The sequence below is a fragment of the Elaeis guineensis genome, chromosome 1 (assembly GCF_000442705.2).
Source record: "Elaeis guineensis isolate ETL-2024a chromosome 1, EG11, whole genome shotgun sequence".
In the NCBI taxonomy this organism is placed as follows: Eukaryota; Viridiplantae; Streptophyta; class Magnoliopsida; order Arecales; family Arecaceae; genus Elaeis; species Elaeis guineensis.
The window spans coordinates 107,467,138-107,492,881 of record NC_025993.2 but is presented as its reverse complement, the minus strand read 5'-3'; the positions used below and the strand labels follow the sequence as shown (position 1 = coordinate 107,492,881).

The window sequence follows — 25,744 nt, the reverse complement described above, 5'->3', positions numbered from 1 at the left end:
TTGTTTCTTGGCGTGTGGAAGGAATGCACCCAACTTTTGGGTATGAAAAGGAAGAAAAAGAAGAAGAGGAGGCATGGAGAGGGAGAGAGAAATTTTTCTTGATCAAAAAATTAATCAATCTTGAAACCCTAGAAGCCTTCCTTTAAATAGACACAAACCCTGACACATATTAGAAATCCTATCAACTTAAAAAGGTAGATTTTTATCTCATAAGAATCTTCTACCTTTTAAATCTGATTTATGCCAAATAAAATTAGATATAAATAATAATTAATCAGCCCTTTTAAGTGTGTACAACAGGCATCCATAGAATACATGTCAGGTGATTGTTGGCGCCCCACAAAGGGATCTCTAGCCAAAAGAGATGGGGCATGGACCCCACTCTCTCTCCTCCATGTCATGACACATAAGAGGAGGTGGGCCCCTCTAGGATATGGCGTCCAATAATTTTTAAAAAAAAAAGATGCACCACAAATTCTTCCATCTATTCCACATACATACTTAGAGATAATTAAAAAATAAAGAACAGATAATGTTAAGATAATTATGCCAACTAATTGACTTAATTAAATCCTCTTGGGCTCACAATTAAGAGCCCAATTAGATCCAAATAAATTTAGCTTAGATTTAAGGCTATGGACTTGATCAAATCAAAGTCTCAAAAAGAATTAGGTTTAATCGTGTGCTAGCATGATTCTCATAAACCTAATAAGATTTCAATAAATCCTAACCCAATTGAAACTTCATAAGTTCAATTGATAAATTCGAGATTAAATCCCTTAATGTGTGATCTCATAGATTCTATTCTATCTGGTAGTTTCGATGATATTGTGATCTCTATCACAATATCATCGAAACTCTTTACGATGGATTGAAATATTTTCAATTCTACCCTTCGAGGGCCATCGATCATCATGATGACACCCGATGAGTCTCACAATCCATCAGTGACACCTAGCAGTATGTAGTGACAATCTAGTAGAATGAAAGTATGAATCTTTAGGTATAGTTATCGTATGATTCAGTCCTTCTATTGTGAGTCCCGACTTGACGGAGGTCATAGAGAGCTCATCAGATCCCATCATCAGTCATATGCTAGATTGACTCGACTTGAGTTCATTTGACAATCCTGTGAAAATTTTTTTTCGATATTCATACTTGTTTTGGCCAAAGATTTTCTGAACTCAGTCTCACAAATTACATAGAACTTCTCCTTTTCTATCAAGATCGATAGATCTCATCTAAGTGCATCCTACTCCAAACAGCGAACCTGAACCTACTGAAGCCAACATACACAGCAAGGACCCAAATGACTAGGGACCAAAAGAATGTGCAGTCAAGCTCAATAGTCTCACTGCGAATAACCAATGACACCGTAGATCAAAAGATCACTCACACCACTACAGTATCGAGAAGATCACTGACGAGTGAGTAGACATCTATGTGATTTTCGTATTGGTCACGCTTAGTGTAAGTTATTCTCTAACAATCACCTGCACCTTCACCCCAGTGTCTTCACACCGTTGACCCGAGACTCATCTGTCCATAAGAGAGGTGAACCATGCATCGATCTCAAATGAATTGATCACTGTCCTTCGTGACGATCCATTGATCGAGAGTATTTAGAAATTAACCACTAATTAATGTATATCTCAAATTCTTAACTCTTTAAGAATATAAAAAAATCATCTTTATTAATTTCTAGGACAAATCATAGACACATAAACATGATTGAAAAGAAAAAATCTTTTATTGATAATAAAAAATTATAAGTATAAGTATAGGTCCAAGAATTATATAATGTGTCAGTCAACAATTGACTTCTATGACATAAATCCAACAAACTCCCACTTGACCTAAAGCCAATTGGCCATATACCTAAGACCCATCTTCTCAAGGTGAGCTTCGGTCTTCTATTGGCTGAGAGGCTTGATCAGTGGTCCGCCACATTCAGCGCAGAGTCCACTCTCTGCACCTCGACGAACTTCTTCTCAAGGTATTTGCGTATGATATGAAATCGCCGCTCTATATACTTAGACTTCTGATGAGACCTGGGCTCCTTAGCGAGAGCTATGGCACCGTTGTTGCCACAGTACAGTGCAATGGCATCTGATGTTATCACACCCAGCTCCGCAACGAACTTTTTGAACCAAAAGGCTTCCTTATTAGCTTCAGAGGTGGCAATATACTTGGCTTCCATAATTGAATCTGCAATGATCGGCTGCTTGAAACTTTTCAGCTAACCACACCACCATTACACAAGAAGATACATCCTGATGTAGACTTTCTATCATTGATATCAGCTATAAAATCTGAATCGGTATATCCCTCAACTTTCAACTCCGATCTTCCACCAAAGACCAATATCAAATCCTCAGTCCTTCTCAAGTACTTAAGGATGTTTTTAACATCAATCTAGTGTTCTTCACCTGGATTCGCCTGATGTTTACTCGTGACACTCACGGCAAGTGCTATATTAGGGCGTGTACATAACATGGCATACATAAAACTCCTTATTACCAAAGCATAAGAGATTTTACTCATATGCTGGATCTCCTCAAGTATGTCAGGGCACATCTTCTTGGAGAGATGAATGCCATGTCTAAGGGGCAAAAGACCCCTCGTAGAGTTTTTCATGCTGAACCTCTTCAGCACCTCCTTTATGTATATATGCTGTGAGAGTCCTATCATTCTCTTGGATCTATCTCTATAGTCCTTTATACCAAGAATATAGGAAGCTTCTCCTAGATCGTTCATGACGAACTCTTTCGACCACCATACTTTGATCGACATCAGCATAGGAATATCATTTCCAATCAAGAGGATGTTATCCACGTACAATACAAGGAATGTGACAGCGCTCCCACTGATCTTTTTATACACACATGGCTCCTCCTCATTTTTGATGAAATCAAATATTTTGATCACATCATTGAAGCAAGTGTTCCAACTCTGAGATGCTTGCTTGAGTCCATATATGCACCTTTACAGCTTGCAGACCTTGTGATCACTATCACTGGACGTGAAACCCAGAGATTGCTCCATATAGATATCTTCCTCAAGATATCTATTTAGGAAGACAGTTTTCACATCCATCTGTCAGATTTTATAATCATAAAATACTGCTATAGCAAGTAGAATACGGATGAATTTCAGTATGGCTACGTGCAAAAAGGTTTCATGATAGTCTATGCCTTTGCGTTGACTGTAATCTTTCGCAACTAACCTTGCCTTATAGGTCTCTATCTTACCATCCGAGCCAATCTTTCTTTTGTAAATCTATTTACACCTAATAGGTACAATACCTTCAAGTGGATCTACTAAGGATCAAACTTGATTAGAATGCATAGAGTCAATTTCTGACTTCATTGCATCCATCCATTTTTCAGAGTCCACATCTAACATTGTCTCATCGTAGGTTTTGAGATCATTCCTAATATTTCTATCTCTCACAAGGAACGCTTCCTCTAAATCTTCTATAAGAATACCTAAGTATCTTTCAGGAGGATGGGAGACTCTACTTGATTTACGAGATGGAGTAGGTATCACATCTACTGACTCATTATTGAGTTTAGGTCCTTAGACTTGATGCTCTTCAGAGACTTTCTCTTCGAGCTCAATCTTCCTCTCACTGCCTCCATCTTGGATAAACTCTTTTTTTAAGAAGACGGCATGGTGACTCATAATCACATTATGACCCTCAGGAAGATAGAAGTAGTATCCCATGGTTTCCTTAGGATACCCTATAAAATGAGACCTAAATGATCTAGCCTCTAACTTGTTCGCCTGCTGTTGCTTGGCATGGATCGGACATCTTCAAATCTTGAGGTACTCAAGAGTTGGCTTCTTACTATGCCATAATTCATATGGTATGGTAGGAACGAATTTAAAGGAAACCCGATTCAAGAGATGAATCGCAGAAAGCAAAGCATGTCCCCAGAGAAAGTCAGGAAGGTCTGTGAAGCTCATCATGGATCAAACCATATCTAATAGGGTCCGATTCCTCCTTTCAGATATCCCGTTGAGTTGAAGCATCTCTGGAGGTGTCCACTGTGAGACTATACCATTGTCCTATAGATAGGTCCAAAATTTTCTACCAAGGTATTCTCCTCCTCGATCTGATCGAAGAACCTTTATGAGTTTTTCAGTCTGTTTTTCTACTTCATGTCTGAATTCTATGAATTTTTTAAATACTTCAGACTTTCGGTGCATCAGATACATGAACCCATACCGTGAATAATCATCAGTAAAGGTTATGAAGTAGAATAGCCACCCCTGGCTTATACATCAAATAGACTACACATATCAGTGTGTACCAGGGTTAATATCTCAGTGGTCCTTTCTCCTTGTCCTATAAAGGATAGCTTGATCATTTTTTCTTGAAGATATGATTCACAGACTAAATAAGACTCGAAAGTCAGTGGTCCAAGAAGACCATCTTTCTCCAATTTGATGAGTCTATCTTCTCCAATACGGCCTAGCCTAAGGTGCCACAGATACTTTTGGTTGATCCTATCTCTAGATCTCTTAGACCCTATAGCATTTACTATTCACTCGTTAATGTTTATACTTGCATCCGTATACAAATGGTAAAGACCGTCAATCAAGAAAGCATGTGCCATAAGTTTATTTTCAAAATAAATAGAACACATATCTTTATTGAAATAAAAATTATAATTATCTTGTGCCAGCACAGAGACAGAAATCAAATTTTTACTGGCTACAGATACATAGAAATAATCTTTTAAAAGCAAACTAAATCTTAATGGTAGTCATAAAGGGTAGGTCCCGACGGCCACAGCAGCAACCCTTGCTCCATTACCGACTCGAAGAGTGATCTCACCTTCCCTTAGCCTCTTAACTTCTTCAAGATCCTGCATTGAAGTACATAAATGTGCACTTGAACAAGAATCAAGAATCCAACTAGAAGAAGAGGAAACCATTAGATTAGTTTCAATAACGAGCAACTCAGACGTACCTTCAGAAGGCCCATCCTTCTTCCTGCTCTTGATAGTCACCAGGTAGGTCGGACAGTTCCTTCTCCAGTGGCCTTCGACATTGCAATGAAAATATTTTTCTTTATCCTTAGCCTTCTTCGAAACCTATTTTTTGGGCTTGGCCTCATTCTTCTACTTTTTGCGAGCTTTTTCTTTTTCTTGAAAGAAGACTTTCTTTTAGAGGAAGCCCGCTCCACAGTTAGAACTTGCCCCTTGAACTTTTCAAGGTGCCCTCTACAGTCACCAGCATATTCAATAATTCTGACAAAGTAGCATCAATCTTATTCATATGGTAGTTCATAATGAACTACCCATATGAGTCAGGAAGAGACTGAAGGATCAGATCCACCTGCAATTTCTTGTCCATATTCATACCGAGCTTCTGAAGCTCCTCTATGTCCTTGATCATTATCAAACAATGATCATTGACAGCTTGCCCATTACGTATCTTCATTCTGAAAAATCTCTGGGAGACCTTAAAGCGAGCTGTGCGACTCTGTTCACCATACAACTCTTGCAGGTGAACCAGCATCTCTCTGGCAGTCCTTATATCTTCATGCTGCTACTGAAGATCATTGGACATGGATGCTAAGATGCAGTACTTTGCCTTGTTATCTTCGTCTATCCACTTCTCAAGTGCAGCTCGTTGATCAGCAGATGGGCAAGCAGGTAATGCAGCCGCTTCCTGATCGAGGATATGGGTGAATTTTTTTGAATTGAGAACAATTCTCAAATTTTGAAGCCAGTCTTTGTAATTGGTACCGGTCAACCTATTTGTATCAAAGATTCGGGCTAAGGGGTTTGAACTTGACATGGTTATCTGCAAAGAGAACAGTTTCTAGTTAGATTTTATATTTATAATATTATTTATTCTAAAAATTTTAAAAACAAACAAAGGCTTCCACTATTTTCTCGAATCTCCCACGCTCCTCGGGTGGAGAAACGGAAACCTATACGCGATCAGTTTTAAGTGGGTACTGCAGTCTCATTAATCTATACACACCTCACCTAACAGTTATTGGTAAGTACAGACTGATGAGTGGACAATACTTTGTTCATTACTTCACTAAGCAAGATGCAGTGGGCTTGGTCTCTAAGTCCTGTTGCCTCACCTAACAGTTATTGGCATATTCCTTAGTTAAGCCAGACCCATCGTTCACTAGTGGGCACAAAGCCATTATTAGGATCTTCACCTAACAGTTATTGGGACCAACCCCATCTCTACCCCGGGACATCAAATATCAATAGAGTGGTTGTACCTTCTCGATGCAATCGAACCACTGTAACCAGTCGAGAATGATCAATGCTAGAAAGGTACCCGCATCTCTACACCGATGGAAGACCTCTAAACTTAATATTTAATGAAGAAAATTAGGTTTAGATCTCTTTTAAATCAGTAGATTTGACATCCGACTGATTAAATCAGGTCGGCACATCAATATGTCTAACCATCTTAGTTGGCATGGATGAACTCAAGTAAACAAGTAACCCAACACAAAACTGAATCTCCCAAGATAGCCAGGTAAGTTAAGATGCATGGGGGTCTCTCCATTGCTTTTTTTAGATACCAATCAAAATTGATCAGGTCAGACAATAGAACCAATTAAATAATCACCATCTAAATACTTGTCTTAGACACTAAATTGGTTGATTAGAATCGATTAGATTAACCTATAGAGACGGACCTGAACCATTAAGCCAAATTCGATCTTAAGTCAATCAACTCACATCAAAATATGAATCGATACGGTCAACTACAACTAAAGTCAACTTTGAGCTCCTTTGATCTAATCCTAATCATCCATCGATTAGATTCAATCAACTGCTCAAAATTGAAGACAGATTCTAGCCTGATCTAATCAATTAGACCTTATTGTAGTTTGTTCACTTAGACTTAATTTGTTCAACCCATACCCACATACAACAACATAATTTTAGATCTAAAAATAACTTTTAGATTATATTTCATTGCATGTAATTAATGACTTATGATTTTGAAACTGTTTCAGATCTAAACCAAGTTTTATTTATCGAATATATGTAGTTTCAGATCTAAATCAAATATGCATCACATATATATTAATTTCAGATCTAAAACTAAATTTATACATATCAAATATATATATAATTAGATCTAAAATAATAATTAAAATATTTTAAAAATATCTTTTCAAAAATTGATTCACATCAAACTAGGACAACCCTTACAATATAGAAAGTAAACCCTATATCAGGATAACCTTATATCAATTTGATGTAAATTTTTAATCATTCTAATTTTAGATCTAAATATAAATTAAATATATCACATATATTAATTTTTAGATCTAAAAAATTTGATTTAATTATTTTTAAAATAATTTTCAAAATCGATCAATCTTATGCTAGGACAACCTTTGCAGTATAGGAGGTAAACCCTAAACCAGGACAATCTTATATCAACACAAAATTGATTTTAAATCATTAAAACTTTTAGATCTAATTTAAAAATCAGATCATGTGTTTTCAAAACATGTGGCTCTAATACCACTATTAAAAAATCTGATAAGCAGCATGTGTAGATTTCAAAAATTTTGAAAATAAGCAGCAAAAAATAAATCGGATTAAACCCTTTAACCCCACATGCAAGATACCAGATCTAAACCTATCCAAACTCAAGGAAAGCACATATTATCAATCTAAAATTTAAAAAAAAATTATGATATCAGATCTCATTACCTTTGCGCGGGTAGAAATTCACCATTTTCGATGATCTCGGATTCGTAGAAGGTTAAGCCGCACACTTGTCCAGCCTCTACAGGTATCCACCAGGATTGATCTCAAATTTTTTCTTCTCATATGAGATTCTTCTTCTCAAGAAGAACATTGACCTTAAAGACTTTGATCAACTACTTTGATCTCAACTGTGAAACCAACTCCTTTGATCTGCAGCCTTTTCTTTCTCTCCTCGATCTTCAATCTTTAAGTCAGCAAACCTTGTTTCTTGGCATATGGAAGGAATGCATCCAACTTTTGGGTGTGGAAAGGAAGAAAAAGAAGAAGAGAAGGTGTGGAGAGGGAGAGAGGAATTTTCTTGATCAAAAATCAATCAATCTTGAAACCCTAGAAGCCTCCCTTAAATAGACACAAATCCTGATACGTATTAGGAATCCTATCAACTTAAAAAGGTAGAACTTATCTCATAAGAATTTTTTACCTTTTAAATCTGATTTATACCAAATAAAATCAGATATAAATAGTAATTAATCAGCTCTTTTAAGTATGTACAACAGACATCCATGAAATATATGTCAGATAGTTGGGGCGCCAACTCTTGACATCCCACAAAGGGATCTCTAGTCAAAAGAGATGGGGCGTGGACCCCACTCTCTCTCCTCCATATCATGACACATAAGAGGGGTGGGCCCCTCTAGGATATGGTGCCCAATAATTTTCAAAAAGAAAAAGATGCGCCACAAATTCTTCCATCCATTCTACATGCATACTTAGAGATAATTAGGAGATAAAGAAGAGATAATGTTAGGATAATTATGCCAACTAATTGACTTAATCAAATCCTTTTGGGCTCACAATTAAGAGCCCAATTAAATCCAAATAAATTTAGGTTAGGTTCAAGGCTATAGACTTGATCAAATCAAAGTCCCAAGAAGAATTATGTTTAACCGTATGCTAGCATGGTTCTCATAAACCTAATAAGTTTTCAATAAACCCTAATCCAATTGAAACTTTATAAGTCCAATTGATAAATTAGAGATTAAATCCCTTAATGTGTGACCCTATAGGTTTCATTCTATCTGGTAGTGAGATATATCATGATCTTTATCACAATATCATCGAAACTCTTTTCGATGGGTTGGAATATTTTCAATTCTATCCTTCAAGGGCCATCGATCATCAAGATGACGTCCAATGAGTCTTACAATCCATCAGTGACACCTAGCAGTATATAGTGACAATCCAGTAGAATGAAAGTATGAATCTCTAGGTGCAGTTATCGTATGATTCAATCTTTCTATTATGAGTCCCGACTTGACGGAGGTCATGGAGAGCTCGTCAGACCCCATCGTCAGTCATATGCTAGATTGACTCGACTCGAGTTCATTTATGAATCCCGTAAAAAAATTTTTCCAGTATTCACACTTGCTTTGGCCAAAAATTTTCTGAACTCAGTCTCACAAATCACATAGGACTTCTCTTTTTCTACCAAGATCGATAGATCCCATCTAGGTGCATCCTACTCCAAATACTGAATCTGAACCTACTGAAGTCAACATACACAGAAAGGATCCGAATGGCTAGGGACCAAGAGAATGTGCAGTCAAACTCAGTAGCCTCACTGCGAATAGCCAATGACACTACAGGTCAAAGGATCACTCACACCACTGCAGCATCGAGAAGATCACTGATGAGTGAGTAGACATCTATGTGGTTCTCGTGTTGGTCACGTTCAGTACAAGTTATTCTCTAACAACCATCTGCACCTTCATCTCAGTGTCTCTACATCGCAGATCCGAAACTCATCTGTCCACAAGGGAGGTGAACCGTGCATCGATCTCAAATGGATTGATCACTGTCCTCCGTGACGATCCATTGATCGGGAGCATTTAGAAATTAATCACTAATTAATATATGTCTCAAATTTTTAACTCTTTAAGAATATACAAAAATCATCTTTGTTAATTTTTAAGACAAATCATCGACACATAAATATGATTGAAAAGAAAAAAGTCCTTTATTGATAATAAAAAATTATAAGTATAAATATAAGCTCAAAAATTACATAATATGTCAACCAACAATTGACTTCTAGGGCACAAATCCAACAAGAACAAAATAGAATGCTAGCCTTCTCTTCATCTTCAATTCTGATATCTAGGGCTGCAAACTTGCTTACAATGGAATTGAATATACCCAAGTACTCTTAAACTGATGCCCCGTCCTTCATCTTTAGATTATATAATTACCGTCTTAAATAGATTTTATTTATCAAAGACTTTCTTTCATAGAAGTTCTTCAATTTTTTCCAAACCCCTTTTGCAGTAGTCTCGACCTCGATGTGGAACAATACCGAATAATCCAACATCAAATAAAGATTCGCCATTGCCAGCTTGTCTTTCTCCTCATATTGTCCATCCGTCATCTCTTGAGGTTTGTATTTTTTTTCTTGCAAAGTAATTTCAAAACCATCCTTGATCAATACCGCCTGCATTTTCATCTTTCAAAGTATAAAGTTTGATCCATCAAACCTCAGTATCTCGTATTTTATTGTCGTCACCTTATCCGTCATTGTTTCAAATCAAATCAGCTACAAAAGAATCTCCTTACTCTGATACCAAACTGAAAAGATTGATCGAGGGATAATCGAGTACACCTCAATCCATACGGCACACAAGCACAGCGGAAACAAGATCATTTTGTAGAGGAAAGATAACTAAAACAAACATAAAATATAAAATAGGAAAGATAATCAAATAATAAAAATAAGAGAAAAAAAAGCACATCAGATTTACGTGGTTCGGTCTGATTGTTGGCCTACGTCTACAAGCAAGACCTTCTCAACGTTCTTCTTTTAATAATCCATAGCACAATGAAATACAAAATTAGAGAAGAAAATAAGAAGCTCACACACTCTCTTTTACAAAAGAGAAACACCCTTTTTCTCTCAAAGGAGTCTAACGTCACTCTAAAAATTTTCTATTTTTTTGCTCTCAGGTCTCTCTGTTCACTATTTACAATCCTCTGCTTGTTCCCTTTAAATAGAGCTCGAAATCATGAGAGAACTAGTCTAAACCGCGATAAAAAAAGGACTCTGTTTCATTGTTGAGTTGAAAACTCTGAAGCCTGTCGTTAGATCTACATCGCACGGTCCAAAAAGCACCTGAAAACTAGTTGAAAAATGCCCAAAATCAATCGAAGAACTCCATCAGCCATTCGATCAAAATCAGAAAGAAGAGGAGCCATCCGATCACGCCTATAATGTGGGCCACCATTGCTTTACATGGTAAAGAGGGATATCAGCCGTCTGATCGTGTGTATGGCGAGCTCTCATCTGTCGGATGGTGCTCAAATCTGGTGAACCACCGGTGGACTGTGTCTAGTCCACGAAATATTGCGTGCACCAATCAACCCCATACCGCTTGGGCTTGGGCCGCTCGCTCGTGCACCTGTGCACTGGGCTGAGCTTATGCATGGGTCTGGGCTGGGCCTGCTCTAGTTGCTGCGTCTGGGTCTGGACTGCCACTAAACATGGTCTTCAAACTAACAGGGTGTACCCCACTGGACTGATTTGTTTTTGGTACTAATCTTTTTTGTCCAGAGAAAATCACATCACAAGTAGCGTGTGAATACAGAACAAGAAATATTCTAGTCCTACCGTTTAATTATAAGTGATTTCACATACATAGCTTCTCTAGGACAATTGTTGAAACATGTGAGGGGTGTACCCCACCTCGAACCGAATTTTTTTTGGGTACTAATCTTCTTTGTTTAGGGAAAATCACATCATTCATAAGGAGAAAAATAGTAAGAATACTTATTAAAGTTACCTTTATTGATGCATAGGTGTCCCATGCACAAGAATGTCTAATAATTCACTCTGACTTGTAATTGTTCCTTAGAGATTAATACAAATTCTTGATACGAACCTTGTCATCTTTCTTTTTTTGTCTTAGCTGTTTTAAAAGTATAAGAGGATTTAGAGGTTAGCTTTCTAGTTGGATCAGCTTAAATTATGATATAACTAATAAGGTATATTCTTATACTAGACAAGTAAGGTAGATTTTATTGCAGCTCACTCCTTGCTTAGAATTGTCTTGGATAAGAGTTCAGCACAGATTTTAAATAATTAATGCCAGTGCAGGCAGGTCACACAAGTCTGTTTAATCCTACAAACAGTTTTCTTCACCTAAAGAGTTATGGTCCCAGCCAACTCAAGTTTAATGAGAAAAGAGTAAGAAATAATCATGACAATGATAACAACATGCAACACAGATTGTTCTTTTACCGAGAATGATGTTCGTTAGGAATTCAGCAGCAAATTTAGATAATCAATGTCACAGTTGTTCACTAGCAATAAAACTCTAAAAATTTGTTACATGGAGCTTTCTGTGCTTAAGAGTTCTGGTCCATGGCTGACCTCCTTTTAATGAAAAGAAGGAGTGGAAAGCATGATGATAACAGCAACAACCAGCAGCAAAACACACCTTCGGTTCACATCTTGAGCCACAGATCAAATATTTGTAGCCATATGGCTCTATTATTATGTTCACCTATGCTTCTAGTGCTGTTGACATCTCTTTCTTGAGATGACCAAGATGTGACTGCCAAAGGTGTATTAATGTGTTTCTATCTATGTATTAGGATCACTATTTTCTGAAAAAAATATATATATTAGGATTGTTAGAGGTGTTTGATGCTTCTTGTGTGCTGAATGTTTACTGCTTGATGTGGCTTATTGAGTTCAGACTAAGTCAGATGAAATCTTGGAATCAATGGTGGACTTGGCAAGGTAGGCAATTTGCAAATGGCTTTAATGTCTCATTCAGGACATGGATTGTACAGGATAATGACAATGTTGAACTCTAGACTTTTTGGTGGCGGTCAGACTTGTGCGCCTAGTTGATATCCATCGTGATATGTTGATTCAGAGTAACCACTAGCTCATTTACATCTAGTCATGGATCCGAGAGTGACTTGTTGATTCAGGTTTCAACAACTTTGGCCTCTGACATCGAGGTTTCTTTGACTTGTTGGAATTGCATTAACTCCATATTCTTTCCTTCCTTTCAAGATAAAGTGATTGTGATTGAGATAAAGACCCAAGAGTTCTCACTTGAAAATGTGCCTTTTGGGAAAAGATACCTATTGGGAAGAGATACCTTGTGGTAAAGGTACATTATGAGAAGATATGATAAGTAACCATTCATAAGAGTGGTGAATGAATAGATGTGATTAAAAAGTTACGACGGCTTAGAGAGACCTGATGAAAGGATATCTTAGTGCTATTAGTGTCTATAAATAAGGCATAGAGGCATCACTTCAGTGATAACAATTTCATTTATCCATTCTCTTTCTTTTCTCTCTATAAATATCCTATCACTACAGAAAATATGGTCATTAACGACGCTATTAATGTTATTTTACGACCCTTTAAAGCGTCGCTATTTCGCTTTACGATGCTTCGAAAAGCGTCGGCAAAGCGTCGCCTATGTAAGAGTGGAGATGAAAAGCGCCGACGCTTTTTAAAAGCGTCGTTATTTTTTAACGACGCTTTAAAGCGTCGTAAAAATTAACATTAACGGCGCTTATAAGCGTCGTTAAACTTGTCTTAACGACGCTTATAAGCGTCGTTAAATATATTTTTAACAACGCTTTAAAGCGTCGCAAAAAGCAATTTTAACGGTGCTTTTTAGCGTCGTTAATGACTCCGCGTCATAAACTCTCCCAAGACGCTTTTGGAAGCGTCGGCTTTTTGTCTTTAACGACGCTTATAAGCGTCGTTAAAGTAATTTTAACGACGCTTATAAGCATCGTTAAAGGTTTTAAGAGAAAAAAAAAATACAGGTATTATCTATAAAAAAAAAAAAAGAATACATATATTTCTGTACGAAATTATATCAATTATTCGAACATAAACCTGTACAATCACCACATTCACATTCACACCTGTACAATCATCACCACCATTCACATCAAAAGCAAACTTAAATAGAAAATTTAACCAAACCAAAAGATAATATTTTATATAAATAAAAATAAAGTACTAATCGTCCATTACAATCAAGAGTAATATAAATAAATATAAAAATACAATAAAAATAAAATAATATCAATCTGCAGGCGGATGGTCGTCGTTGTCTCCACGTGACGTGCCGCTATCTCGAAGGGTGCCTGATGTGTCAGGAGCCTACAAGAAACATATCAAAAGCATGATTTGCATATCTATAAATAAAAATATATAAATCATTAAATTAATACAAAAATATATATTTAATATTATGTGTTTACCTGAGATGAACCATACATCTCTAATAAAGATGTAAGGCGATCAATCTGTCCCCTCATGGCCTGCATCTCGGCACGGCTCTGTCGCATCTCCTCCATCTCAGCGGCACGACTCTGTCTAATCTCCTGTATCTCCACCTCGAGTCTGCGAACGCGTGAATCCTGAGCATCTGCTACAGCATGCTGCGTATATCTACTAACCTCAGATAACTGAGTGGGGGTGACTCCTACTCCATAACCCCTCACTCGGCCGTAGCGCTCTGGTCCCATCAACTCTGTGAACACCTCGGCCTCGATACGGCTCTGCTGTGTAGATGCTGCGGACTCGTCGTCACGCTCCGCAATGAGAGATGTAGCCCTCTCCTGTATTTTTTTTGAAAACAAGAGTTATACATTAATAGCTAACAAGATTAAATTTAAATCATTGCAAAAAATATAATATTAATAATGCCGTACATATAAATCTCTCGACTCATCTCGAACAAAAGTACCATCCTGATGAGTATGAGTCATCCGGTAAAACTCCACTTGTCCGGGTTCCCTCCCATGCTCATCCTCCTACATAAATAATTTTAATTTTAAGCAAACAGTTATAATAATTTAAAAAAATATATGAGTATCATGATACAGACATGATCCACGATACATAATGATATTAGTTATATAAATATTTCAACATAAAAATTAAAAGTTAATTATGAAAGTTTAAGGAACATACAAACTCCTGTCGGAGTCGTGCATAACTCTTCGACCCCGATGTATGAGGAACAGACTGAGCTGCTCGTGCAGCTCTACCAATAGCAGAATAAGTCTATAAAATAAAGTAAAGAACTTGTTATATATATAATATATAATAAAAATTAATATTTTTATAAAATATTTAGGAAAAAAAGATAATAAACAGATAATATACCTGTGCCCTCTCGGAGAACCAATAATGAACCAACTCCATCCACTGATGAGGGGGTACATCAGGAGGACAATTCCTAGCAACCTCCTCCTCTGTCATACCCTGTCTCATATAGTCCTTCTTCAATTGTGATCTATATTCTTTCCATTTGCGGTTGAGAGACTTCATTACAAAATCATGAGTGGATGGAGGGAGAACAAACTTGCTCTATAAAAAAAAAGTTAAATAAAATAAATTATATAAATGATTAACAATTAATATACAGTATGAACATCAATTCATTACCTCTATAACTCGGAGGAGCTCAACTTTGTACGTTGGAAGCATGTCATTCCATTTTGCATAGCCCAACGGACATAGCTGAGGCCTCCGAGCAACAGTCCCCAAAAATGAAGTCAATAAGCAGGCAGCTTTCTTAATTGGCTGACCTAGCTGATTGCACTCCACAACAATCCTCTCGCCCTCACGCATCTGCCACACATCTCCTACTACTGTGGGTCCGCGTCTGGGGCATACTCTTCCAGATCCGTCTGCAAAAAATACATAAAAGTAACTATATCATAAATATACATAAAATGAAATAAAAAAAAATTACATGAAAGACAATATATACCCTGCACGTGTATCTCATCATCTGGCTGATGAACAGGAGGATCGTGCTGTGCTGATGATGAAGGACAGGGCTCAGAATGCTGTGCAGCTGAACTGGCCTCAGGCTGCTGTGCTGAAGAAGACGTACCGGCCTCTGTCTGTGAAAACTGGAACTGCACACCAGCATATCGTCCCCTGCGACGCATGATGTCACCTAGCATTTATATAAATAAAAGGTAGAATCAGTTAATATATGGAGTAAAATAACACAATAATTAATGCAAAATATATACATCATAAATAATTATTACCAGTAACAATCAAGCAGTAGTGTTTTCTTCGAATTCTGTTCTAACCAACATCGTCGTAGTATTTAAATCATCAGCTGGCACAAAATTATAGGGCATACATTGTGTATAAGTGTCATCGTCATCTCCTCTACTTGGTTTCCCATATCATATAAGTCTCTAGGTTTTGTTTTGATGACAGTAAATCAATCTTTATCTTTTGCGTCTTGTACATAAAATACTTGACGAGCTTGAGATGAAAAAATGAATGGATCATCCTTCAATAACACACCAGTGTGTATCAACCTTGAAAAATTTACAAGTGTAAATCCATTTGCATCTTGTTTCAAACCCCTTGGTGAGTTTATGTCTATCCAATCACATCTAAACAGTACTACTTTAAATTTTCCATAATAATCCAACTCATAGATATCTTTAAGTGCACCATAATAGGATTTTCCATCCGCTTCCACCATAACACCGCTATTCTGTGTTTTTCTAAATTTCTCTCGTTCTCTAGTATGAAATTTAAAGCCATTAATTATGAAACCTTTATATCTATTCACAATCTTGTTAGGTCCTCGAGCAAGAGCTATTAGTTCATCTGAATTATTTGTCTCCATCATCTTTGATACCTAACAAAAAATGATATGACGAAGTGCAGTTGAGTTATCTGATATTAAATATGTATCAAAAATTAATATATCCCATAATTAAATATAAATCACTCCTGATTCGAAAGCCACATAGGGAATAACTCGACCAACCATCGCTGTTCAATCCTTGCATTAGGACGAATGTTATGATTGGCTCGTCTCTGATAAATTAAAAATTCACTGCATAAAATATAAATATATCATTTAGAACATTATATCTAATATAAAATTTAAATTTTGATGTCATTCCTTAAATATACTAACCTGCGATGGTCAGATATTATGTCACTATGAAGTAACACATAACGATGTGCTTGTGCTAAGGATTTTTGATCAAGTACAATACTTTCACCTCTTTCCAAAAATTTTCCAGCAGTTAAGAACTTATACAGTTCTGCATTCTCCACAAAGTCATTATGCCGTTGAGGTCGACTAAAAATAGTCTCTACACCTTGAAGATATCTTGAACAAAATGTCAAACATTCATCCGCAATATATGCTTCAGCAATCGAGCCTTCGGGATAGGCTCTATTTCGCACATAATCTTTAAGACGCACAAGATACCTTCAAAAATTAAATATTTATTAAAATATCAGTATGCTGTTGTTTCTAATAAAATTATCAAAAGATTTAAGGTTTGTAATAATACCTCTCAATAGGATACATCCATCTATAATGTACCGGTCCACCAACTTTAACTTCTGAAGCTAGGTGAATGAGCAGATGTACCATAATAGTGAAAAATCCAGGAGAAAAAATCTTTTCCATCTGGCAAAGTGTAATTGCAATATCGGATTCTAACTGATCAAGTTTCCGAGGATCAATAACTTTGGAACATAACACCTTAAAGAATGACGATAATCGAAGTACAATTGTAACAACTTGTTTCGGCAATGACGATCTTAAAGCTATTGGAAAAATATCTTGCATCAATATGTGACCATCATGACTTTTAAGATTTGAAAGTTTTCGATCCTTTAGATGCACACATCATGAAATATTTGATGCATATCCATCGGGTACTTTGATACTTTTCAAAACTCCCAAAAAATTATCCTTTTCTCGAGCAGACATTGTGTAACATGCAGGAGGCACATAAATTCTATCATTAGCAAGCATTTTAGGATGAAGTTCCTGTCGGATACCCATTTCTTTTAAATCAAGACGTGCCTTCATGTTATCTTTGCTCTTTCCATCAAGGTTTAAAAATGTTCCAAGTAAATTATCGCAAACATTCTTCTCTATATGCATGACATCAAGATTGTGCCGAATAAGATTATGTTTCCAATAAGGTAAGTCAAAAAAGATACTTCATTTTTTTCATAAATATTTACTTAGCTGTTGTGTAGATGCTATCTGTGTGTCTTCCTCATTTTCATCCTCGAAATAATTGTCTGGATCTTGAAACACCTCTGCATCTATAGTACTGATACTGACTTCTTCTGGTAACCCTTCGTGCACTGAGCTTTCAACATCATCCCTTCCTCTTTTTTTAGAGGACTTTGAGTGCTTACCATAGCTGTAATTCATGCCATCCATTTGTCTATGAACATCAGTTCCAGAAGGTGGAATAGGGGTACATCCCAATTCTATAGTACCATCAAACAAATCTTTCTGAAATCGAAACGGATGATTTGCTTCCAACCAACGACGATGTCCCATGTAACAAAATTTACCTCCATGTTTTAACCAAATTGAATGTGTTGAATCTCCACAACAAGGACATGCGACCCGTCCCTTTGTACTCCAGCCAGATAAATTGGCATATGCTGGAAAATCATTAATAGTCCATAACAAAGCTGCCCGTAGTTTAAATGTTTGGCCGTTGGAAGCATCAAATGCATCAACACCCTCCCACAATTGTTTCAATTCCTCTATCAAAGGCTGTAGAAAAATATCAATATCATTGCCTGGACCCTTATCTCCTGGAATAACCATTGACAAGATAAGTGATGATTGTTTCATGCACATCCACGGTGGCAAATTGTAAGGTATCAAAACGACTGGCCAAGTGCTGTAGGTAGAACTCAGGGTCCGAAATGGATTGAAGCCATCAGAAGCTAAGCCAAACCTAACACTGCGAATATCAGAGGCAAAATCAGGATGCCTATCATCAAATGCTTTCCATTGAAGACTATCTGCTGGATGTCTCAACATTCCATCCTTTGTACGTCCTTCATGATGCCATCTCATTGATGAAGCTGTTTTTGATGATGCATAAATCCTTTTCAATCTAGGTATAAGAGGAAAGTAACGCAATACCTTGACCGGTTTCTTTTTACTCTGCGTTGCATCCAATTCATTCAGTACATCATCTCGATCTTCTTTTTGTGTTATCCATCTTGAAGATCCACATACATTGCATGACTCTTGATTAGCGTTTTCACCCCGATATAACATACAATCTTTCGGACAACTATAAATCTTTTCGTATCCAAGATCCAATTCCTTTACTACTTTCTTGGCTTCATAATACGATGGTGGTAAACGAGTGCTTTCTGGAAATGCATCCTTTAATAACTTGAGCAGCATGGTAAAACTCTTTCCAGACCATCCATTCAAATATTTTATATGAAATAAATGTACAAGAAAAGAATCTTAGAAAATTTTGTACAACCCGGATATAATTCTTCGTTTGCATCTTTCATTAAGGTGTGATAACGAGCTGTCTCATCATTAGATGTATGTATGGGCTCCTCAACATGCATACGTTCCGTATGCGTACATCCATCAAACATCCCAACTGTTTCTTGTATACTACTGGATTCTCCTAAATTTTGAATATCAAATCCAAAAGCATCTGTGATCAAACCCCTTATATCATCATCTCTTGCAGAATTGTCTTCTAGGCTAGTGGATCCAAAATGAGTCAGGGATTGGTTACATGATGATGGCAACATAAATTCTCCATAAAAAATCCAGTCGGTATAACCTCTTAAAAAACTATTCCATACCAAATATTCTTCAACATTTTGTGGATCTAAAGAAGAACTATTTACACATTTCCGACATGGACATAAAATCTTTTCATTCAAACTACTTTTCTCCATATCAAATTTAATGAAGTCATGAACTCCATCTAAATATTCTTTACTATTCCTTGGTTTATTTATCCAACTTTTGTCCATTGTAGGATAAAACTGACCGAACTTGCAATTTATCTAAAAATAAAAAAAATTATACAATCTATATTAATGCAATGAGTAAAAAATATCAGTCATTTCATAAAATCCAAAAAAATAACAGCTAGATAAAGTTTACATAGTAAATGCTTGCTATCTTCAACTAATAGGTAAAGAAGGTCCTATCTCATTCAGAAAATGCATTAATTCTATAGGTCAATTACAAAAATCAAATGATATGCAACAAGAGCCGAAAAAAATTTCGACAGCATTTCCCCTTAGTTCTTCCATATAGGAAGAACAAAAAGAAAATACCATCCGAAATTTATTCCGAACCCTCAGCATACCATTTGATTATGGTAATGACCTATAGAATTACTCATATTTTCCAAACTGTCCATACTGGACAATCAATTGATCAATGTACATAATTCTTTTATCCGTACAAAAATAAATAAATATACGGATACAATAGAATATGTACATTAATCAAAAGACGGGTCTACGTTTCTATGAAATGCAATTTTTTTTAAAATTAATTCATAATTAACATTGCCTGGCATTAAATTCACAACCATCACAAAAACACCCATGAAAATCTACTTAGCATGCATTTTAAAATTATTGCTAGCCATTTCTGTGATAAATTTTTATGTTAATGCATTTTAAAATTATTTAGATAAATTTCAACTCTAGCCATTTCTGTGATAAAAAGTTGCAACTAATACTACAATTTAATGAGAGATTATCAACCAACTTGAATATTTCACAATGATATAGAAAACTATGCACCATGTGCTCATAATCTCCATATAATAAAAAAGATATTTAACTTTTCAATCACGACAAAATGAAGTCTAATCTGATAAATGAAAAGCTTGATATCTCGCTAGCATTAGGCTAAGAGCCACAAGGAAAAAAAAAACAAGTGTCATTTGATTGGACTGATAAGTAGTATGTGAACATTAGACCATACAAATCAAACAAAGCCACTTTCAACCATAAATACATGTCAAATAAGGACATACAAACTAGATTTGGATAGTCACATCAATAACTAAAAATGATCACAATCAAAATAAAAGAGCTTTCCTCCACCTTAAATTGAGTCCATGGTAGATGCTAAGTTGTCTTATGGGCCTAATTCTCATGCGAAAGTTCAAAATTTAAAGCTAATTAGCTTTTTATCTTGTAAGGTGCTTGATTAGGACATCATATTTTACACAACTTACTAGTTAAAATAAATAAGTTTTATTTTTGCTTTTGAGGAAATCTTAAGTTATATTAGTTATTAAGATGAAAAATATTTTAATACTTCAATTATAGTTAATTTAAAATGACCATTTACAATGTGATATCCTTTGTAGTTTACCTTAGATATTATTAGTATTTTTTGGTACAAACCTTGAATACCGTTTGATCACTCATATTTTATTGTATTTCTAAATCCACCCTTTATGAAACTTTCATAAAAGACCGTAAAAAGTAGTTTATTCACATCTATTTCTGAAAACACACCCCACAAACTTACAAAAATGACCTACTTCATCTTTAATGTTGCATGTTTAAGCCTATATATATATATATATATATATATATATATATATATATATATATATATATATATATATATATATATATATATATATATATATATATATTTCATTTTAGCAAAATAGACGCTCAAAACATGCATTCGGTATAGAAACAAATTATATTACTTAAATTAGACATTCTGTAGAAAACTATAACACCAAAACTAGTTGCAGTGCGAGCTTTCAGTCCAATGTGGCACCTCATGAATGGTCGAGCTAACTCCGATGACACCAACCACACTTCCGTGCACTAGTATCCCACAGGCATGTTAGTTGGGGAAGCAATAGGTAGCTAACCTGATCATAGAAAATTATGTTTATTCAACTCTACTTAATATTTTTCAATAGCTTTTGGCTTAACTTGTCGGCAATCTTCTAATTAGGAAGTCGCTATTGCCATCTCATGTGAGAGTGACAAAAATTAAAGTCGCTCCAAGACTTGATCACGTCTGCCCAAAGAGTCTGAACACTATTTTAATAGTGAATTCCTATATGAATAGATGATGCTGAATATGTCACCTATAAGCTCAATGAACATTAAAGTCTAATGTCTAATAATATTTTATATCTAAGATCTATCTAGCACATAGCTAATATGAGACTCAACAGATACTTGCACAACTCCTCGTAAAAATATGTTAATGAAACTTTCTAAAAATATGGTTGCACATTTTTCAGCAACTCAGAGCAACTAAATGAAATATATTTTGCTATGGCATTATCTCAAGAACTTTTTGAGTTAATTTTACAAAACATATGCCATTTATCAACCGGACGGCACAAAGTACTTAGGGTTAGTCCAGTAGTCCTGGGTTGATCCACCTGAATAATTTCTCTTAAGAGCATAGATCTTTTGCTTAAGCCAATGTACGTTCTTAACTCATTGCACTGCAATGAGTACTTTCATTGATTTTATGGCTGATACCATATTTTGTGAGAAACAAGAAGATCAATGTCTTCCAAAACAAACTAGAAGAAAAGCAATCAGCAACGTTTTCAAAAGCTCAGATATACTGAGCTTTCATCTGTTATATATCCATAAAACTCAGCAACCAAGTTCTGACTTTTGCTATCAAAAAAACCAAGTTCTGACTTTGTGATCAAACTGTAATCCACAAGCCTCAAAATAAAAATAAAAATAAATAAAGCAAAACAGAGATATTCACAACATTGGTCGGCATTTAAATCTTTCATGGATGCCAATATCCATACTAGTGGTTCATAAAAATCATATGTAATGCCTAACCCTCCTTTCATTAAAGCATAGACATGGAAACAAAGAAGTAAACCAGCCAACCAAAATGATTGAAACAAGAAAAATAGAGCAGGGGAAAATAAAAAAGCAAAAATAACGTTGCCATGCCATTCTTCTTCCTCCAGCATTGCAACATTTTATTATAAGAAATGGCTCCTAATTAATTAAATCACTCTGTGGGCTAACGTTGGGGATTTTCCTTGGGCTCCTCTAGCATCATCCATCGCACCTGACCTCAATGATAACATCACGTAGGTCTTTCTCGGAAAATAATAATAATAATAATAACATCACATAGGTCAGCCACCCTGAGCTCATTCCCTCTGACAAATTGGGCCAAATGGGAGGGCTAGGATTCATCTGGGTCCCATCTAATGTTTTTTCTTTTTTTTTGCTATTAAGGGTCCCATCAAATGCAACTAAGCTTCGCCTGACCCTAATTTCTTTTGATGAAAAACCTAACGCTAAATTGTGTTTCCTTCTTTGCCTCCCAGTCCCAGCCTGAAAATCTAATACCGTTGAAGCCTAAGCCTAATCGTGCTCTCTCTCCCCCCCCCCCCCCCCCATATTTTAACCATGCATCCTGTACTGTTTGAGGACTTCTGTCCGCTCAAAACATTTTGTCACCCAAAATATTCAGACACAAATTAATCAAGGGACCACTGCATTTTTAGATGCTTAACAATTGGTTAATCCTTGAGAATCATACTACAAGTTTAAGCAAATAGCAATGACGGACAATAAATTTGAGGAAAAAGAAACGAGACCGGCCCTAATTAACAAGAACAAGCTATATGCAAGAAAGCCGGCCAGCAACTCAAAAGCATAAATGACGAAGAGAAAAAGGGAGGAGAAGGACCAACCTCGGAGGACAGGTACTCGAGGACGGCGGCGAGGAAGACCGGAGTGCCGGCGCTCACGCGGTCCGCGCACTTGCCCTTCTTGAGGAAGCGGGAGATCCTTCCGACGGGAAAAATAAGCCCCGCCTTGCTGCTCCTCGACTTCTCCTTCTTTGAAGGCAACGAGAACGGCGGACGGCGGCTGCGCTACCGGTGGCAGAGATGGGGTCGGCCGTCGGCGGAGGAAAGGATGGAAAGCAGGGGCGGCGGGAGATAGATCAGGGCACGGGAGATCGGAGGTATTAAACGAACCTAACGACGCTTTTTAGCGTCGTTAAATACTGTACAAAAGCGTCGGCATTTTCTTTATTTAACGACGCTTTTGCTAAAAGCATCGGCGTTGACGTTGGATAGTTTTACGACGCTTTTAAGCGTCGTTAAACGACGATGCTTTTTAAAAGCGTCGGCAGGTCAGCGCAACTTGCCGACGCTTTCCAAAAGCGTCGGCAAAAAAATGTCGCTATATGTCCTTTTTGTTATAGTGTATTCTTTCTTAAAATTTGATCCAAGTGAGGTCATCAGTCTAACGATAAGTGGTCATTAATCTAAGGCATAAGATTTGCCTTGGGCAACAATCACTAGGTCCAAAGCTGGACATCTCTTGAGTTGTTACACCAGGTGTACAATGCAATCTCTAGAGGAGAGGATGTCACCTAGGTTGGTTGACATCAAATTTTTTGCGGTGAATGCAATGCATCCATCAATTAAATCCAAGTCCTGATATATGCATGAATAAAAACCCCTTATCTCTCTCTTCTCTCTCCATCAAAGACTGACTTGCGGATCCTTATCCAACAAAGATTGACTTGCTGATATGATTTTTTGGTTGGCATTCAAGTTATGGTACACGAGTTATGAGCAACTTGCAGTCAAAAGGGGAGAATTTGCTACAGATATGGTAGAATGAAAATTAGTGAAGAATTCTTGCGTCAACTAATGTCTTCTCCTTGCTACGAAGTGTATTATTTTGCCATCACGTGGTGTGATGAAATTAAGCACAAAATTAGAATAAAAAATATTGGTAGAATTCTTTTTATTTACCTTATTCCCCATAAAATTAATAAAATCAGATGGATCTACCACCCTTTTGCTTATTAAAAAGAAAAACAAAAAATTAATAAATAATAGATGCTATGTTATGATATTGTTATAATCACATGGCCCAAGGACTTCCTGCGTGAATCAAGGCAGGCATGAAATAGTTGTGATCTGTTTGGAATGATGAGTCGGTGGTGTTAAGACTGGAATTGTACAAATTATTTAATTAAACCTCCAACTTGAATAGATTTGAGGCAATTAGGTGGTCAACTCTAATCTATTAGTCATCAAATCCATTTAATAAGTACTAGCTTTGACCACTTTGACGGTGTTGCAACCTCCAACCATCAATGAAATGGATCACCGTTTTAGTTGGTATGTGAACCTAAGTTAGAACAGCTGTGAGTCTGTGACTCTGTAATATTACAAGTGGGCTAAAATTTTGAATCAATCTTTAGTCTCTATCCTTAGTTCAACACTACACCTCTAGCATGGAAGTTCCATGGTCAAATGGAAAGCATATTCTTTGAGCGAACCACTCAAAAGATCTTGTTCAGGAGTTCATTTGGGCATTTTGTTGAAGTTAGCTAAATTGTTGTACTTGGTGGGATTATAGCAATTATTGTCACCAAAAAAACATTTTTCCTATGTCATAGAACCTTACTTTTAATGTGCATTGTGAACTGTTGAATTTGTCCGATGCGAAGGGAATTGTAAGGACACCAGAGGGAGTTCAAAAATGGGGAAAGTGAAAACTATATGCAATTGCTAATTGTTAGAATTTTCATATTATCATATTATGACACCAGACATTGCCTCAATTAGGAAGGTCTGTCCTCATATCAAGCATCCTCTGACAAATCTTTACCTACATCAGGTAAATAATCTTGAATCCCCTTAACAAATTGAACATGAACATATACAAATGGAGAATGCACATTTTGATTGAGTTTAAGCCTTGGTTGCACGAAGGGTACTTGGACTTCTAGCCAATCACATTTGGTTCAAATATACATGGGGCTCGTGTTGTATCTTTCGTGCGAAAAATGATCGATCGTCTTTCACAATGTCACCCATTGGATAATGCTCCACATAGCTCTCAAAGCACTTCAAACCTTTCCATATCCATCTCTGCAAAACCAGTATTGCATGATCTAATGATGGATTTGTGCGAAAGAATGAAGGATCTTTCATGCGAAAGATACAACTCTATCCGATATACATGGCCCTTGAAACCATAATAGTATCTCAGTTTTAGATCTTAATTAGCCCATTCCAACTATTTCTTAGGCCATGTGCCACTTAGAAGAATTATTGTGAGTTTTGCATAGGTGAATTCCTAAAAGCTGAACCCTGGCTATTGGGGTTTGGCTACTTTTCAATTAGTGAGA

At 36.4% G+C, this 25,744-nt stretch overlaps 1 protein-coding gene across 1 annotated transcript in view; it reads right to left on the bottom strand.

The window, feature by feature from the left end:
* LOC140856470 (uncharacterized) overlaps positions 1-25,744 on the bottom strand; it is a 42,379-nt gene that overhangs the window by 2,224 nt on the left and 14,411 nt on the right. The window contains exons 2-7 of the mRNA XM_073253822.1: positions 15,196-15,440; positions 14,914-15,117; positions 14,719-14,811; positions 14,457-14,558; positions 14,004-14,363; positions 4,844-4,874 (exon numbers count right to left, since the gene is read on the bottom strand). Coding sequence (XP_073109923.1) covers positions 4,844-4,874; positions 14,004-14,363; positions 14,457-14,558; positions 14,719-14,811; positions 14,914-15,117; positions 15,196-15,440 — 1,035 coding nt within the window. The remainder of the gene's footprint in view (positions 1-4,843; positions 4,875-14,003; positions 14,364-14,456; positions 14,559-14,718; positions 14,812-14,913; positions 15,118-15,195; positions 15,441-25,744) is intronic.